Raw genomic sequence first — 17,565 nt, forward strand, 5'->3', positions numbered from 1 at the left:
ATACCTATCAGCTGCCCATATATCATTTCCCCCACACAAGAATACCTCCACCACTTGTCTTAATAGTGTCCTGTCAGCAAATGAGAGACACAGCCTCCGGTGGTTTTTGACATACTCATTTTTTGCCTTTGGTGTGCCCTAATGTGTATCGACAGTTGTTGCAGATGATTGTTTCTGCAAATCAGAGTACTCACAGCACATCTTTGACAAAGTGATATGTGAAAATTCTTGTGTTTTCATAACCTTGGAGTTGGGATGTTCTGTGTAGACAGTCCCTCCCTCACACCCCACCCCACCCCACCCCACCCCACCAACACAACAGCTATAAACATAACAGGAATGTGCTGTGTTTCATATTTCACATAAACAAATGAGCTATCAATAACATCTGCATAAGTGAAATAGCACTTGTGCGATCTTCATTGTGATTACATTATTCTTGATGGAAAATTAAATTGTAACAAAATTAAAATAAAGAAAAGAAGACGCCATGATGGTTTCACATCTATGAATTCCTCCAACTTTGTGGTTAAGCTACTGTAGGAGTTAAGGAACATGACAGTCATAACTGTTGTACAATTTTTGCACCCAGTAGATTGGAAATGTGCACAGGCATGAACACCCCCCACCCCCATGTGCAACAAAAATACACACACACACACACACACACACACACACACACACACACACACACACACACACACAGAGAGAGAGAGAGAGAGAGAGAGAGAGAGAGAGAGAGAGAGAGAGAGAGAGAATGCTGCCGCTGAGACAGGTTTGAGCAGTGATCTTAGCTGCAGTGGATGGTGGGGAATTGGAAGGAGTGTTCTTAAGGGATAGGGATGTGGAGAGGGAACAGTGTGGGTGGAATCAGGATAGATAATGCTGGGGTGGACTATGTAGGTGCAAACAGGGTAGGTCATGGAGCTGCTAGGACAAAAAGAAGGAAACAGATGGATGGCAGAGCATCTAGAATGGAAGAAAGAGGTAATGATAAGTTTCATCTACATCTACATGACTACTCTACAATTCACATTTAAGTGCTTGGCAGAGGGTTCGTCGAACCACAATCATACTATCTCTCTACCATTCCACTCCCGAACAGCGTGTGGGAAAAACGAACACCTAAACCTTTCTGTTCGAGCTCTGATTTCTCTTATTTTATTTCGATGATCATTTCTACCTATGTAGGTTGGGCTCAACAAAATGTTTTCGCATTCGGAAGAGAAAGTTGGTGACTGAAATTTCGTAAGTAGATCTCGCCGCGACGAAAAACGTCTTTGCTTTAATGACTTCCATCCCAACTCGCGTATCATATCTGCCACTCTCTCTCCCCTACTACATGATAATACAAAACGAGCTGCCCTTTTTTGCACCCTTTTGATGTCCTCCGTCAATCCCACCTGGTAAGGATCCCACACCGCGCAGCAATATTCTAACAGAGGACGAACAAGTGTAGTGTAAGCTGTCTCTTTAGGTAATGAAGGGTGGAGCAGAAAGCTAACAGAGATAGTGAGAGGTTTGCATGGGGGCAAGACTGTGGTGTGGGGTGGGAACAGGGGAGAGAGGGATGGTTGCATTTGGTGAACAGGTACTAGTGGAGACTGAGACTAGGCTGACTGTATGAGTGAAATATTATGTTGCCAGAACAGTTTCCAAGCTTGTGTAGGGAAAGTGGAATGCCATCTAGACTGCTTGGAAGTTTAACAGTTACCTGTCTTTTTATGTGCCTATCCACTACTCATCACCTTTTTGTTTGATGGATAATGACCTATCTTCATAAACTTGTTGTTGTTCTCTTCAGTCTGAAGAGTGGTTTGATACAACTCTCCACACTAGTCTATCCTGTGCAGGTTGTTTCATCGCTGCCTAATTATTGAAACTTACATTCGCTTGAAGCTGCTTACTGTAATCACGCTTTCGTAAAGTAATTTTTTGCCCCATACACTTCCCTCCGTAACCATACTGACTACCCCTTGAGGCCTTACGATGTGTTCTGTCAACGAGTCCCTTCTTTTAATCAGGTTGTGCCATAGCATTATTTCCTCCCCAATTCAATTCAATTCAGTCACCAGAAGTAATGAATACTGTCGACATGGGATCTCGAGTTCATTCCATATTTCTAGATTTCAATCAGGCTTTTGACACTGTGCATCATAAGTAGCTTCTGATGTTTTCTCCACTGGTGGACACAAGTAAACAGCCCAGGTATTGGGAACTAACAAAAGTTGATAAAGTACAGTTTCTACTAAAATATTCTCCACAGTGAAACAAAAGATTGGGTGGTTCTTCAATAAGTGAACTTCCACTAAGTGAAACAAAATAAGTGATGGCTCATAAACAATGGAGTCACTTAGGATTCTACTCACAGAGAAAATAAATTAAATTCCAGGATCTTGAAAAGAGTCACACACTTAAATGAAAATCTTAAATTCTTAGCAGTTTCACATTAAAAACAGTAATTTAAGTTTCCATAATCAGACACTCTATAATGAGCAGAGTCTTAAAGTCCTACTAACTCTAAATTAAAATGGAAAAATAAGTTTCTCACTTCAAGTTTAAAACCGAAGTCCAAATACAAATTTAAATCAAGATAAATAAACAGTTTACAACTCTTATGATGTACTTCACTGAAGTACTATTGAGAGTCGACAGTAATTGAATATTTAGGTATGACAAGGATAGAAACTTCCAGCCTGACACGATCTTGTCAGCTAGAAGAACAACAGTACAATTATATGAAGTCCCAATGAACATGTCACTGATCACTTAAGAATCCCAGCTGAGAATGCGGTGCACTGTCCAGAAGTCAATGGTCCAGTCCTTGGTGCGGCGCAATGGAAATCTTCAGGCTGCTGGTTGCAACAGAACTGATCTCCAGAGGTCATGCCCTGGCCTAAATGGCTCTCTCATTTTGTGATATGCGTGGGCCTATTTTTGGTGTGTGGTGTGGAAGATGTGTGAAGAGGTGTGGTTTGCCAATGACATCTATCATCTCCGTGTATGTTGCCTGATGACCTGGTCGGAGTGCTGTTGATTTCCTCTGTTGGCCTGGCCATGAAGATGTGGGGCTGCAAAGTTCCATGTCACATGCACTGTAGGGGCTGACCTCGATGCATCCTGTATGATGAATAAGTTGTGCATGGTGCTGTCAGCACCTGATGTGTAGGGCACCATGGTAGCTTCTAACCAAATTGTCTGTCTATGGAGTATCGTCAGTTGCGCGACTGGATTCAAGATTTCTTGTCAAAAAGATCACAGTTTGTAGTAACTGACAGGATATTATGTAGTGAAACAGAAGTGCTACTTTAGGTTCCCCAAGTACTAATAAAATTCAGTTATATTTCAGTTTCATGATAAATGATATAAATTTAAAGGTAATAGTTTCAACTGAATACCTAGGTATTACAATTTCAAAAAACTTAAAGTGGAATCATCATGTAGAAAATGTGGGGATGGTGAACCAAAGACTGTGTTTATTGGCAGAACACTTAGAAGATGCAATAAATCTGCTAAAGAGACTTCCTACATTATACTTGTCCATTCTCTTATGAAATTTTGCTGTGCAGAATGGGATCATTACCAGATAAGAAAGTGAAGGGCATTGAAAAAGTTCAAAGGAGGGCAGCTCATTGTGCATTATCATGAAATTGGGAAAAGAATCATGAAAATGATAAACAACTTGTGGTGGCAATCTTTAAAATAAAAGTGTGTGTCATTGCAGCAAAATCCTTTAACGAAATTTCATTCACCTATTTTCTCCTCTGTATGTGAAACTATTTTATTGACTCGCATCTAGATAGGGAGAAATGACCACCATAATAAAATTAATCAGAGCTTGCATGAAAATATTTGCATTTTCATTTTTCCTACACATTATTTGAGAGTGGGGCATTAAGTGGTTCCATGAACGCTTTGACAAACATTTTAGTGTGAGTATCAGAATAGTGATGTAAAATTAGATGTGCCTCCTCAGTAGTTGAATTTTCTGCAATTATTATTATTAGTAGCACCACAATTCAAAATCTTCTACACTCTTCTTGTCTAAACTGCTTATTGTCCACATTTCATTCCCATATAAGCCTACAATCCATGTAATTAATTTCAGAAAGCATTTCAGAGTGCAAAAAATTTACATTACATGTTAAAATATTTCCTTTTCATAAATACTTTTCTTACATTTTGTATTGTCTCTTCTTCAACCATCATCAGTTTTTTTCTGCTCATATAACAACTCTCACTCCTGCTTATAGTGTCCTACTTCTTAATATAATTCTTTTAGCATCACATAACTTAATTTTACTCCATTTCATTACACTTGTTTCTCTTTTGTTGATGTTCATCTTCTAACCTGTTGTTAAGACATTGTCCATTCCATCTGACAGAACTACAAAGTTGTCAGCAAACGTTGAAGTTTTTATTTCTGATTATTTCCATATTTCTCCTTTGTTTCCTTTACTGCTTGCTTAGTGTACAGATTGAGTAATGTGGGGTAGACAACAACTGTGTCTCACTACCTTCCCAACTACTGTTCCCCTTTCACAACCTTTGCCTCTTTTTAATTGCACAGGTACAAGCTGCATAAAACCATTCTCTGTATTTTATCCCTGTTACCTTCAGTATTTCATAGTGTATTCCAGTCATTGTCAGATCAGTTTCACCTCACATGCTGCTATGTTTCCCCAAAACCCAAACTGATCTTCCACAACTTTAGCTTATATCAGTCTATCCATGCTTGGGTAAATAATTTGCCTCATTCTTTTGCAACCATGGTGTATTAAACTGATTATAGGGTAATATTCAAATCTCTAAGCACCTTCCCTCATTTGAACGGGAATTATAACACACAACAGTCTGAGGGTTTGTCATCTGTTTTATATATCTTGCATACTAGGTGGAATAGTTTTGTCATGGTGTGTTCTCCCAAGCTTCTCAGTAATTTTGAGATAATGTTGTTTACTCCAGATACCTTGTTTCAGTTTAGAAATTTCAGTTTTCTATCAAATTCCTCCTACTTTATAACATCTGCAGCGTCATCTTCATCTTCTTCCTCTTCCCTTTCCATAATATTGTCTTCAAATTTCTTTCCTTTATGTAACCTGTCTATATATTCCTTCCACATTTCAGACTTCCCCTTGCTTAGTACTTGCTTGCCATCTAAGCTTGATATTCCCACAGCTGGTTCTCATTCCTTGAAAAGTTTCTTTAATTCTTCTGACATCTGTTTTGACCATAATCATTCATAATTCTTCATATTTGTGTTTGTCCTTTACCCTGCATTGCCATTTTTGGCTTTGTCAATCTCATTTTCTAGCTGTCTGTATCTTGTTTGGCCTAATTAACTATCTGTGTTATTATATGTTCTGCTTTCATAAACTAGATTCAATATCTCGTGTTATCCAAAGATTTTTTACTGGGTCTTGTCTTATTGCTTATCTGATCCTCTGGTGTGTTCACAGGTTTCTATCTCAAAACCACCCATTAGTCTTCTGTTGTATATCTTTCCCTTGTTTCAGTCTATGGTTGCCACATGCACCCTCTGAAACACTCAACAACTCTGGTTGTTTCAATATGACTGGACCATATCTCCTTAATTTAGTACCTGTCTGCAATTTCTTTAGTTTTAATTTGCAATTTATAATCAAGAAATAATGGCAGAGTCCACATCTGCCACTGGAAATGTTCTGGAATTTAAAATCTATGTCCATCTGAAACTGTCTGGTGTCTCCAGTCTCTTCCATATACACAACCTTCTTTCATGGTTCTTGAACCAAATGTTTTCAATGATTAAACTGAGCTCTGTGCAAAGTTCTACTAGGCAGTTTACTTTTTCATTCCTTTCCTTCAGTCCAAATTCTCATAGTATGTTTCATTCTCTTCCTTTTTCTACTATCAAATGTCACTCACTCATCATGATTAAATTATCATCTTCTTTAACAGTCCAAATAATTTTCTTTAGCCCATCATGTATTGTTTCAATCTCTCCATCTGCGGAGCTGTGGTACAGTTGGCGGGAGAGGATACTTGACAGTTGACAGTGCTGTTGCCAGCTTTCAACTGTGAATAACAGATGGTTGCTGGCCATTGGAAATATCAGGGGTCTTCTCTTGCTTAAATCAACCACAGCAATCAGGCACTCTAACTGTATCTTATCTGCAGTTTATGTATCTGAAAGGCATAATTTATTGTGACATTTTGGTAAGATTTACTGTCCTGTATGTAGTGAAGCATGTAATTTCATCTTTGTTGTAAAGGGTGACAGCTCTGTGATGTCTACTTAATTTTGGAGTTTAGTTTCAGGTTTTAGCTTTGGCATTTAAGTGCATGAGAATGACCAAAATGCTAGGTGGTGATGACTCTAGGTAATTTTCTTGATAACCTATCATTAAGTAAACCAAATATAACTGTCACTGCTGAGCAGCATAGAACTTCAACATAATGTTCAGAATTATTAATCCACTCTTTTCCTCATGTACATCAAACTTGACCCCATTCAAAAGTTATCGTTCTCAACATACACATGCTCAGTAAATACCTTTTCTCCCTCCTCTGCTGCGAAACTAAAGTACTGTAGGATAAAATTACTTCATTTAAATATTAGTAAATTGTTTCAGTACTTTTTAATAGAATATGGAATAATATTTCCAGCTCTCTTACTACCTTCTTGTTAGTAGAAAACTGTATAACATCTCTAGAACATCAGAACAGATGACACACATCGTAACTAGTGTCAGGATACAAATTTCAATGAATAACTTACACGGAGCACACAGGGACAGTGCATAAACATCAATGAGTGTTATGCCTCAGCATGTGGTGGCTAGTGATGAGCTGTATATGGTAGTGTGGCCCATCTTCTAAGTCATTCAGTCTCCTGCATTCACCTGTCACTTGATAGGGAAAGAATACTATTTTTGTAGTAACATGATACATGCATACTGTGAAACATAACACATTTTATTAAATTATCTTTATGTGTGTGTTAGACTGGTGATGACAGGCAGTGAGTGCCGCTAATAACCTCAAGACACTACAATAGTAGAAAATTCTAAATAAATTGCGAACCTAAGTTGATGCCTTGCGTAGTCTCAGCCGAAAAATTAATGCAGTATAGTTAAATAAATTGGTATCATAATATTTATTTGGAATTAATTTTATCATGGAGGAAGATGTATAAAGGGTAGTCAAATGAAAACAAGACAGATGGGGAAAAAGTAAGTAAAATATTTATAAATTCAAAAATAATCACCACAACTGTTAATACATTTATTCCACTGAGAGACAAGGTGATTAATGGCTTCATGGAGAAATGTTTGCCTTTGGCCACAGAGCCGTGGCTGCTCCCAGGTGTGCACCTCTTCATCTGAAGCAAATTGATGGCCACAAATCTGTGTCTTCAGGTCTAAAAAATATGTAAATCGCATGGGGAGAGATATGGACTGTTTGGAGGATGCATAAGGACTTCCCAGAAAAACTTCTGCAACTTACTCGAAATACCTTGGCAACATGTGAGCCTGCCCACATTTTGCAAAGGTTGTTTTGAGTATAAAAAAGCTTCTCATCAGGCTGTGAAGCCCAAGGGATGTCTTCCAGCTGCTGTGTCATCATCTGCCTTATGGACCATGCTGATGCAGTGCAGAGAGGCGTGGGGTCAGTACACCTCTCTCCTGGCTGTTTTCAGAATTTCCAGGCTGTGGAGCCACTATTGTTCGGTCAAGCAGCTTCTCAATGTCATCACAAGGCTGAGTGAACCCCGACCAATATTCCCAATGAGGAAAATCCTTGGCAGTACTGGGAATCAAACCCTGGTCCTCCACATGGCAGCTATCTACTTTGGCCACTCAGCTTCAGAGGCAGGCTGTTTTGAGTATGCTGTGGAAGTTTTGAGTATGCTGAGAAGTCCTTACACATTCTACATACAGTTCCAATCTCTCTCCATGAAGAAAGACATCCACAGTTGTTGATTTCATTCAGCTGCAGATGTGCACGCATCAGTACAATCACGGTTCTGTAGGCAATCATAAATGTTTTTCCATGAAGGCATTGACCATCTTGTCTCACAGTGGGATAAATGTATTAACAGTCATTATGGCAGCTGCTTTTGAAACAGTAAACAGTTCAGTTATGTTCTTTCCATCTGTCTTGTTTTCGTGTGACTACCCCTTATAGTAACAGTATCACATAAATTTTTAAATATGTTTTTTTTAGTATTGTATGTATCACTTCTTTCTATATTGAGATTTGTTTTCTATGTGTTCAGATGGGTTGTAAACCCAAATTATTTATAAAATTTTAACTTTTTTCAGCTTTGAATACAACCCAAAATCAGTAGATGCTGCCGAAAAAAATGTGGAACATTTTCAGAATTTTGCAAATCAAGGTGAAATACCAAAAGTGAGTATTTTGTGGTGGATGACACAGTAATACTCAGTTATAGATTTCTAGACCATAATATGAGTTTATCTGTATTTTTTGAATGGTCTGGTAGAATTTGAACAATAATTAAGAATGGATAGTCAATTTAATTTGTTTGCAAATTACTTATTTCATCCTTAGATTGTGCGTAATGCCATTTATAATGGATTGACAGTGTTGTGACTGGGTTACTTTCATTGTAGGTTTATAATCAGAATATTGATTTCTTAGATCTTAAAGATAAAAAAGCAACTCTCAGCAGATAGTAACTTTTGAGTCACAAGGAAAACTCTTTGGTTCCAAATTTTTTGCAAACTGCCGTGATCAGGTGATTCAGTACATTAAGATTTGGTGAATTTGAAGCTGTTTTTGCATTCAAAACATTAAAATAGAAGAATGGAAGAAGTTGAGCATATCAAGAAGGATGGAGGTAATGAACAGACAGACAGTAAAAATACTAATAGTAATAGTTTGCTGAAGTATGTATGACAGTTTCCTCTATCTGTAATGACCTTCATTGCTTTTAGTGACAATACAGGGCGTCAGAACAAGAACAAAAACATCAGTATGTTGTGGATGTATATCATGAAGCACATCTCACTGAAGACTACTGGCCACAAGTTCCTCACTTCAGGCCACTCCTGTATGTTTCCTAAGACTGTCGTCAATGATGACACAAATGTAGAGTCCATTGACTTAACACGGTCAAACCAAAGATGCCCAATCTCAGAGATAATACAATTGAATGTGCTGTTACCACCTGCCATATCAACAGAGAAATGTGAGAATATGCAGCAGTTAATACCATTTGTGCCTCCAATTTACCATCCTACATTTACAAATATCAAGCACAAATCAAAAACATCTGTTTCCAAACAATACAGTAGATCATCAGCAAGTGGATGGCCAAGTGCACAATCTACTAATGTGGTGCCTTCTGATGATGCCATAGGGGACTCAGATTATACATTATGGTTAAAAAGCTTTTTGCAATGAAATCTTTGCATAAAAATTTCTCGGTTCACTTGCTGCATCAGATTCGGATAAAAGTTCGGGATTTGATAATATCCTCCATTGTCTTCATCAGGGACCAAAACTGACAAAGCTAATGGAGGATATCATCAAAAGCTGGGAATTTTATCGGAATTTGGCATGAGAAGTGAACCGAGAAACTTTTATACCGAAATAGACATTTCCTGTAATAAAATCAAATGGGAGTCTTTGTATATGTATGACCTAAGACTTTCCTTGGAAATTTGTGTTTCTGCATGTAACAACATTGTTTATTCATTTGCGTTATCCTCTCCATTATACGTATAATCAGTAAAAGTTATGTGTATGGATTAATGTAATACGTGAAAATGGGGCAAAATATTGTATAACATTGTTGTTCATTTTATACCGAATATGAATGAGGTTCAAAGGAATGCAAGTGATGTCCTTGGAGGCAGAGGGGTGTAACTGCTACTGGGAAAAACATTACTGAGCACAACATTCTGGATTTAATTCATTTATATTGTATGTTTGTAGCTTCATTAATAATCACTCCACATGATGGTTATTGTAGACAGTGTAAAAAATAGACATAAATTCTAATTTAGATACAAACTTTGGAACTTATTTACTCAGAATCATGATTTTTGTCACTTAGACTTTTTTGCTTTTAACAACTTCAAATATTTTCATCATTATAGTCACAAAAAGTCATGTAATATAAGCTAGTCTTTCAAGCTTATCTCTCAAGTGGTACTTTAATTGCATTATGGAAGCAACATGAATGATCTTTTGTCTAGCACATGCTTTTAATCTGCCAGGAAGTTTCAAGAATAAAGATATCGGTTTTAGTCTATGTTAACCTGGCAACTATATTGTACCTTATTTTATTGGTGACAAACAAAAAAAAACAATTTTACTTTATTTAAGTATCCTTTAAAATAATCAGAAGTATTAAAAATTGGACCTATATCACCATGCTTTACTATTTGACAGAAAGTGAAGCAAGCAATATTCATAATGTGATACTGAAAATAGCATTGTAATGTCAAACTGAATTATTTTTCATAACTGCCTAATTTATTTGAATAATTTGTAGACAAAGTTTTATTGCTATAGGTATGCAAATGAAATATTCAGTGGTGTAGTTCACTAACCTATACTTTATTTCAGGATGCTCCTTTGAGAGCCAAAGTGTTGAATTTGTTAGAAGCTGCCGCAACACACAGCACAGAAGCGCATAAAACAGGTGGCACCTATGGTAATGAGGATTGTCACTATTTTCTGGACATAGATGTAGCTGTCCTTGGAACAGATCCAGAAAGTTATGCAGAGTATACTAGTCTCATTCGCAAAGAATATGAATTTTTACCAGACAATACATACAAAAGTTTGCGACTGAAGGTATGAGTTATTCACTGTATATAATTCCTTTTTTGTCATTTGCAGTTCATATTTCATTGTCTTTTGTGGCAAGTATGTTTACTCAGTTAACAAAACATCTTAAATACTGGTACGTGACTTAAAAGGTACAGAAAGCAGGTGATATTCATATTTACTATCAGTATGGGTGACAACTTGGCCAGTAACAACTTACATATCCCAACACGAACCATCAGGATTTAGGGATGTTAGTTTTCCTTAGGAGATGAGGCAGTAATAATGAATGGTTGCTGAATAACAGTCTTTAGGCCCTATACCTCGTACAGTTATATTGACAACTTAGTAGTTCTCAAAATGTTTGACATAAATAATAAGTGGTTGAGTACTGGTGAATCATCTACTAATCTCTATCTTCCTCTGAATTTTGGTGAAATAAGTCTTTCTAGTATTCCAGCAGGGATGTGCATAGGGCAAGTGTGACTCAAAGAGTGTAAACCGTGTGATGAGGAAGTAGCTCTACATTTTGGGGATGGAACTGACAGAAAAGCAGCATTCCAGATAGGGACATAAATATTAAATTCGACTTGTTCACAAATGATGATATGTCATATTGAAAGCTGTATTTACTAAGAAACTATCCTGAGGCTACCAGAATGAAACCATGGGTTACTAAAGGCATCACAATATCCTGTAGGATGAAAAAGGAATTTTCTGCATCATCATGGTTATCCGAAAATCCTGTAAAAAGTAGTGCTGTAGAGTATATTGTATTGTTTTAAAACGAGTTTTTAAATCTTCAAAACCTTATACACCATATATTAAATAGACAACTCTTGACAACAATGGAAAAATGGTTGGGGATTTTAAAAGGGAAACTGGGACAAGAATAGCGTGTGATTCTAATAAAGAAATAAGTTGTTGCTATACAGTACAATGCTGATACAGTTTCAAATGTCAGCAGTTATTTTATTGACAGTATGAGAAAAAAATTACTGTAAGGGTACTGTAAAGGAGGCCATAGATCTTCCAGAGAAGTCAGGTTGCAATAAAATAATTCTACTGCACATAACTACTCTAAAATTCTGTTCCCTCCATGTTTCATAGTTCTGTTTGTAGAACAAATTGGGGTGTATTTTACCAGTACTTCAGAAATTATTTAAATAGGTTTATTTCACACATTTTATACTAACATAATTTATGGGCATTTCCTCATACTTCTTAGCTATACGTATGTCTTTAAATGTTAATTAACCACATCCTTTTAGAACAGTATTTAAGCATAATTTGTTGCTCTGATTATATGTAAACAATAAAATCTCGTATCTTATCTTAAATAACTTTCAAATTATATCATGTTAGATAAGAGCAAATACATTCCTTTAATCTGGAAGCTTAGTAATGTAACCCTCTGACTGCTTTAAACATGTTTGCTATTTGCCTTGTTGTCACTGCATCATTATCAGTAATCTGCCTGTTCACTTGCTAAATGCCTTGTGCTTCATCTGCTGCCTGCAGTTCTGTTATACACCCAGCCTGCCCTGCTCTGTCCTGAATATTTCATGGAGTGCCCATCAGTGATTCCTTCTATTGCTCTTAGTTTAGTCAATGCCGATACAACATAAGTACAATGAATGTGTAAGTTATTCAGGTGTTTAAAGTTTCTGACTTCAAAGCTTCTTTGCAGATGAATTTGGGTGCAAACTCACAGTACTGTTAAAACTATTTTATCACCTAAGAATTACATATTTCCAGTAGTATTCAACACAGTTTTAGTAGTCTCTGATGAAAGTGACACAGTCTTTAGATTCATCTAAGTAGTTATGATGTTTTTATTGATCAGAATGTTCTATTACATAATTTACAAGTCAAGAGCTGTAAGACAGATTTTTCTTACTGAATCTCTGCTACTGCATACCACCATGAAATACATTCTTTGTAATTTCCTATTGCTGCATGACAAGGCCATTTTGCCTAACATTATGAGTCCAGGTCAGCCAGCCATCCAGGCTGTTGCTCCTCCATCTACTGGAAAGAGTTTTTTATAATTCAGAAATAACACATTTTCTTACTTTGGAGTTACAGTTGCACCTTGAACTGCTATTGATTACTGATAACAGTATCATTGCAAGCCTGATTGCAGAAATTATATATATTAGGAGTGTGTCCTGAAATGTTAATTATCTATTCATTTGTTCCCAATTAAATATGATTATATTGCTGATAGTACTTTTACTATTTCTAGATTCTTCAGAGTTTCTTGCTGATCCCAAATATATATGCCACAAAGGAGTTTCGTGAAAAATTTGAAGCACAGGCAAAGGAAAATATTCGTAAAGAGGTTGAAAACTTGAAAAGCTGAGCATATTGTTAAAGAAATGTGTACGCTATTTCTCATGTTGTTAAAAGTATCCTTTAGTTTTCTAAATAACAAGATATCTGGAAAATAGAATATATACAGTTGAGTATATATCTTTTGTATTGAACTAGAGATGTAATGTTGCTTTGTTATTCTAAACAATTATTAGTTTCTTTGGTCAATGTAAAATAAAAATTAATCATTACAAAGAAAAAAGAAAGTAACAAAAGACTGCTGTAATGTGACATTTATAGTTAATAGACATTTTCTCCAAATATTTGCAGTCTATTAACTGAGTTTATATCATACCTCTCTATACAACTTGTCATTGAACTGTGCTTGTGAAAAAAATTATACAGAATGTCACAATCATTTAGAGTATGCTTAATAAAAAAGGAAAGAAAACACTGATTTTGATCATGTCATTGATAACATTTATTCTTAAATGGCCCCTCTCTTGTAAGTATTTGTATCCATTCAATCCATCTCCAAATCTTAGTGAGTGTTTCTAATTAATTAAATTGTGTTTGTTATTACTGTTAATAGAAACCTTTGTCAATGTCGATGTCGACTTGAAGGATGACTGTATCACTTCCTCTGTCCACATCAGACCTACCAAGCACCAACAATACTTCAACTGTCACAGCTGGAAGCAGTCCCTATCCAAATATACTAAGGGTCTCACCTTGCAAACCTTGTCCAGAAATAGATCTTCCACACCTTGTCTCCCCAGTTACTTACCCTCCCCCATATACCCACTGTCCACTCACAAAGAAGCGTTCCTCCCATAACTCACTTCTATGCAGGACTGGAGCAACTGAATCATTTCCTCTGCATGGGTTTTGACTACCTCTCATTGTTCCCTGAAATGAGCAATATTCTACCCACCATTCTCCCCACCACTCACACAATAGTATTATGCCATCCACTCAACCTGCACAATATCCTTGTCCATCCCTACTCAACCTCTGTCCCAACCCCTTGCCCCATGGCTCATATCCCTGCAATAGACCTAGATGAAAGACGTGTTCTGTACATACTCCCACTATCACATACTCCAGTCCTGTCTCAGGTATCTCCTAGCCCATCAAAGGTAGGCCACGTCTGAAAGCAGCCATGTGATCTACCAGCTTAGCTGCAACACTGTGCTGTATTTCACATGGGCATGACAACTAACTATTTGTCTGTGTGCATGAGTGGCAACCACCAAACTGTGTCCAAGAGATAGTTGGACTACACAGTTGTTAGGCGTGCTGCCCAACTCAGTATGCTTCACTTTGACAACTGCTTAACAGCCTGTGCCATGTAGATTCTTCCCCTCAGCACCTGCTTGTATGAACTGTGCAGGTGGGAACTCTCCCCACAACTTATCATTAGTTCCCGTATCTCCTTAGGTCCCACCCTCCACTAATGCCTGTCATCCACCTCCCTATCTTCTTCCCCGTTCCCACTCCAATATTGCACACATCTTCTATCCTGCCAAAGCACCTGCATAGACATTTCCACTTTTCTCCTCTCCCCTTCCCCCCCCCCCCCCTCCCCCCTCAATCTTCTCTCCCACTTCATCACATCCTTCTGATGCTGCACCTAGCAGGCCTATCCTGTCTCCACCACATTCCTGCATGCTCCCGTCTCTACTTTCCTGTCCCCCTCTCTGTGCCCCCGCCTCTTCTACATACCTAGTACCCACCCCAGCAAAGGCTGCTGATCACTGCAGATGCAGCCACACTTGGGCCTTAGAGTCTGGAGATGACAATGGCCATATGTGTGTAAGATGCATTTGTGTGAATGTAAGTGGTTTTTTCTACATCTGGTGAAAGACATAGTCAGATATCTGAATATTTCTAGCATTGTTTCTCATTGTACCTGTCTGCGACTCAACGCCTCCTACGTGGTGAGCAGCAGTCTATCGTTTCCACTTTCCATATTGTCATTATTCCATCCATGATTTTCCATTGTTGCCTTTACTAACTTCATGTAGGGTAAGACAATATGTGGGCTGTAGAGAGAGAGAGAGAGAGAGAGAGAGAGAGAGAGAGAGAGAGAGAGAGAGAGAGAGAGAGAGAAGCAGAAGGAAAGATTGAATATCTTTATGATGTAAGGTTGACTTTTGTAACCCTCCCCAAACCCACCCCATCCCCATCCCCACCCCCACCCTCCACCAATGTCTGAACAAAGATTGCCTGTGGCTTCCACTAAACTGTACTTACAAAGATTGATGTTGAAATATCAACATATAAATGTGCACCTAACAAAATTGTGATGTTAATGTAAAGACAGTTTCTGACAGGTAGGAAATGAAAAGGAATTTTACCTTCTTGTTTTCCTTAATCAATGACTGCTCTTCACGTAAATGTATCATCAACCCAAAGGTTGGTTTGAACACCACAGTACTTTACTACGCATATTCCTACTGGAGGTTGTATGACATTGTCTTCCTACAACCTTTGAAATGACTTACCTAGCCAGTTATAGGTGGATCTACAGTTTAAAAGTGAACTACAAACCTCAGTGCAATTTGATATTTTTATCTTTAACACAAATATTGCCAGAGGTGAAGGAAGTGATCAGTAATTGACGAAAATCTTAGAAATGACCTTGGATTTAACACAAGACATTAGGATGCACAGTCTGCACTGTACAAGTGAGCCAACAAGTCACTTGTTCTTCGTGTATGGTGTTACATATACAGAGTTATTCATAAGTAGATCTGGGGATTCAGAAGACTTCCATGTTAGAACTACAAGACAAGCTGTGATGTTTCTTTGGCTGGTTATCATGATATAGAGTGGCAATCAGTCCCTATAGCTCTGTACTAACCAGTTCACCTATCACCACTGTGACTTTTATTTAACCATCAATTAATAAAATATATAATTAATTAACACACTAAAATACAAAGACCTACCGGTAATCCTCAAATGTCAAATAACATGACAACCATACATACTAATTATATAACAGAATATCTAAAATAGGCTATCAGTTCTCTAATAATCAGTGTCACCGCAGCTGTGGTAGCGTGCATTTGGGTGGCTGTGTATGAATGTTTGTCTTCATGCAAAGGAAGAGCCAGAGCTCCAAAACTAGTTAATACTGTCTTCTTTTACTTATCTCTGTGTGTCACACATGAGTCATTCAGGGATTAGGAAGGAGTGATAGATTTAGGAGGAGGAGGTATTCCGGTGACATTGGAATAAGTGAAGATGCATCCAAGAAAGGCATTGTAAGGGTGAAGACTGGTAGAGTGGTACTGTTCCCATTTTGGGCAGTTAGCAGTGTAAACAGTTTTCACCTATTTCAGTTTTGTGTTGCATAGTTAGTAGATGGGTTTCCATGTTATTTGCCATTTAAGGATTAGGCCTACGTATTTGTAGCGTGTTAATTAATTAGATATTTTGTACATTGGTGGTTAAGTAAAAGCCCCAGTGGTAGAAGCTACAGTTGATATATCGTATAATTATTGCCCCTGTTTTGGAAGATTTATCTTGGGAAGCCACTGATTGCAATAGTAGGTGAACTGGTTGGCATGCAACTGTAAGGAGTGTGGGATATCTGCAGGGTAGGTGGTGTCACCAGCTTACTGTGGGTGGTGGAAAGGAGGAGATTTAGACATGTTGATAGTTTAAAGATGTATAGGAATGGAGAGAGAACATCGTCAGGATACACCTGGAGCAGGATGAAAGATACAGGAATTTGTGTTGTTGACATTGACAAAGGACGGACAATTAGGTAGAAAGGAAGTAATAAGATGAATGTAGGTAACTGGAAACACACAGAGGTGGGCACTGAAGAGGAAACGATAAAAGCCAGAGGCTTACTAAAGGCCATGACTAATGTATGACAGCCCTGTCAAGGCTGGGGATGTGATATTTCCTGTGGCGGAGGAAACCGCTATGTGATAGTCAGGAAGTAACGCCGCCACCTTTGCCAGGACGCAGGTTGAGTGTATTGGTGGTGACTGGAAGCAATTGGCGGACAATTAATAAGACATACCTGACTGAATCAGACTTTTATTCGTGGCTGATACAGAATTGTGGTCACTGCTGGAGGAGAATCCGTCAAGACTTGTGTAATGTTAGTGGGCTACAGAACTCGGCAGGTACACCTGGGTAGCAGTGTGCATCTGTCAGCTGGACAATCGTAGTCGGTAAGAGTATGTGCCATGACTAGTGTATGACAGCCCTGTCCAGGCTGCTGGCCCACCTTGAGCTGCTGAATACAGCACAGGAAATATGATAATCAGACCGTTAGCCTGCAGCACGATTCATGTTGAGCCATATTCTCACCTTGTGTGGTCATGAGCATCAATACAAGCCTTCAAACACTGGTGCACGGCAACAGATAGAACGGTTCACCCCATGTCAGGCTTGAACATGTGCCCTGCTAGAGGGATGGTCACTAGCAGTATGTAGTCA

General features: G+C 38.0%; 1 protein-coding gene across 3 annotated transcripts in view; it reads left to right on the forward strand.

Moving 5' to 3' along the window:
• LOC124615641 overlaps positions 1-13,545 on the forward strand; it is a 29,839-nt gene extending 16,294 nt beyond the window's left edge. For 2 of the 3 annotated variants that reach the window (XM_047143652.1, XM_047143653.1), the window contains 3 exons: positions 8,307-8,394; positions 10,582-10,812; positions 13,034-13,545. In XM_047143652.1, coding sequence (XP_046999608.1) covers positions 8,307-8,394; positions 10,582-10,812; positions 13,034-13,150 — 436 coding nt within the window. In that variant the 3' untranslated portion in view covers positions 13,151-13,545. The remainder of the gene's footprint in view (positions 1-8,306; positions 8,395-10,581; positions 10,813-13,033) is intronic. The other variant, XM_047143651.1, reaches the window with a different exon arrangement.
• The last annotated feature ends 4,020 nt before the right edge of the window (positions 13,546-17,565 follow it).

The sequence above is a fragment of the Schistocerca americana genome, chromosome 5 (genome assembly GCF_021461395.2).
Source record: "Schistocerca americana isolate TAMUIC-IGC-003095 chromosome 5, iqSchAmer2.1, whole genome shotgun sequence".
NCBI classification, from domain to species: Eukaryota; Metazoa; Arthropoda; class Insecta; order Orthoptera; family Acrididae; genus Schistocerca; species Schistocerca americana.